General features: G+C 49.8%; 1 protein-coding gene across 1 annotated transcript in view; it reads left to right on the top strand.

Annotated features, from left to right (window-relative positions):
- The window catches only part of gpr185b (G protein-coupled receptor 185 b), a 1,071-nt gene extending 878 nt beyond the window's left edge, over positions 1-193 (top strand). The window contains exon 1 of the mRNA XM_062445048.1: positions 1-193. This exon is cut by the window's left edge and continues 878 nt beyond it. Within this exon, the coding sequence (XP_062301032.1) occupies positions 1-193 (193 nt within the window).
- The last annotated feature ends 715 nt before the right edge of the window (positions 194-908 follow it).

Raw genomic sequence — 908 nt, 5'->3', positions numbered from 1 at the left:
CATCGTGGCCGACTCCAGCTACCCCGTTATATACACCTACGCCACGGTCCTCCCGGCCACCTGCTGCTCTGTGATCAACCCCATCATCTATGCGTTCCGAAACCCGGACATCCAGAAGTCGCTGTGGCTGGCCTGTTGCGGGTGTGTCCCGTCCAACCTCTCCCTCCGACCCAGGACCTCCAGTGACGTGTAGCAGAGAAGATCGGTCTCTGTTTGGCATGACGCTTGATGCCGAGTCAGGGTCGTAGGAGGGAGAGGACGAAACCGGACGGGGAACAAGAGAGGAGGAACGGTTGAAGGTTGGTGGCGTAGGAAACAGATTTCCCCAACTCCTCATATCAGGGCTGGCAGGCTGAACGCTCAGCCGGCCACGATACAGGTGGCACGGGTAGATGAAGGAGGATGGGGGGACAGTGCATGGTCAAAAACACACAAAAAAAGGAAGGTAATAAAGATCATGCCCTGTCTAATGCTGGGAGGAAATCACATAGTGGTGGAGATGGCGTGAAACCAACTGCAAAAACCTGATTACGGTATCCCTCATAGTGGTTGTGGGAGCTGTAGAGGGGGATGAGGATGTGTGTCAGGTGACTTTTTCAACTGACCTCCTTTAGGGTGTGAAAAGTGAGGCCTACTTCTCCAGAGTAGCATTCATTTCGAAAGGCGGGATTTAGGGAGGAATTGTCCTAAATCTCCATCGGACCCGAGCTTGGGAATCACTGCATGGTTATGCAATCAGAAGGAGTGAAACAGTCTTAAAAATACCGTCTTTGTTTTCACTGATGTGTTTGAAATTAAGTGGTGTTTGGATAAAAATACAATGAGCTAAATATACACAACGAATGACCTTGAGTATTCTCAACGAGCTAATTTTGCAGTCTTCTCCTTAAAAAAAGGAAAAAATCCCC

The sequence above is a fragment of the Scomber scombrus genome, chromosome 23 (assembly GCF_963691925.1).
Source record: "Scomber scombrus chromosome 23, fScoSco1.1, whole genome shotgun sequence".
Classification (NCBI taxonomy): domain Eukaryota; kingdom Metazoa; phylum Chordata; class Actinopteri; order Scombriformes; family Scombridae; genus Scomber; species Scomber scombrus.
Note: the sequence above shows the minus strand (reverse complement) of the source record. Positions and strands in the feature narration are given on the sequence as shown.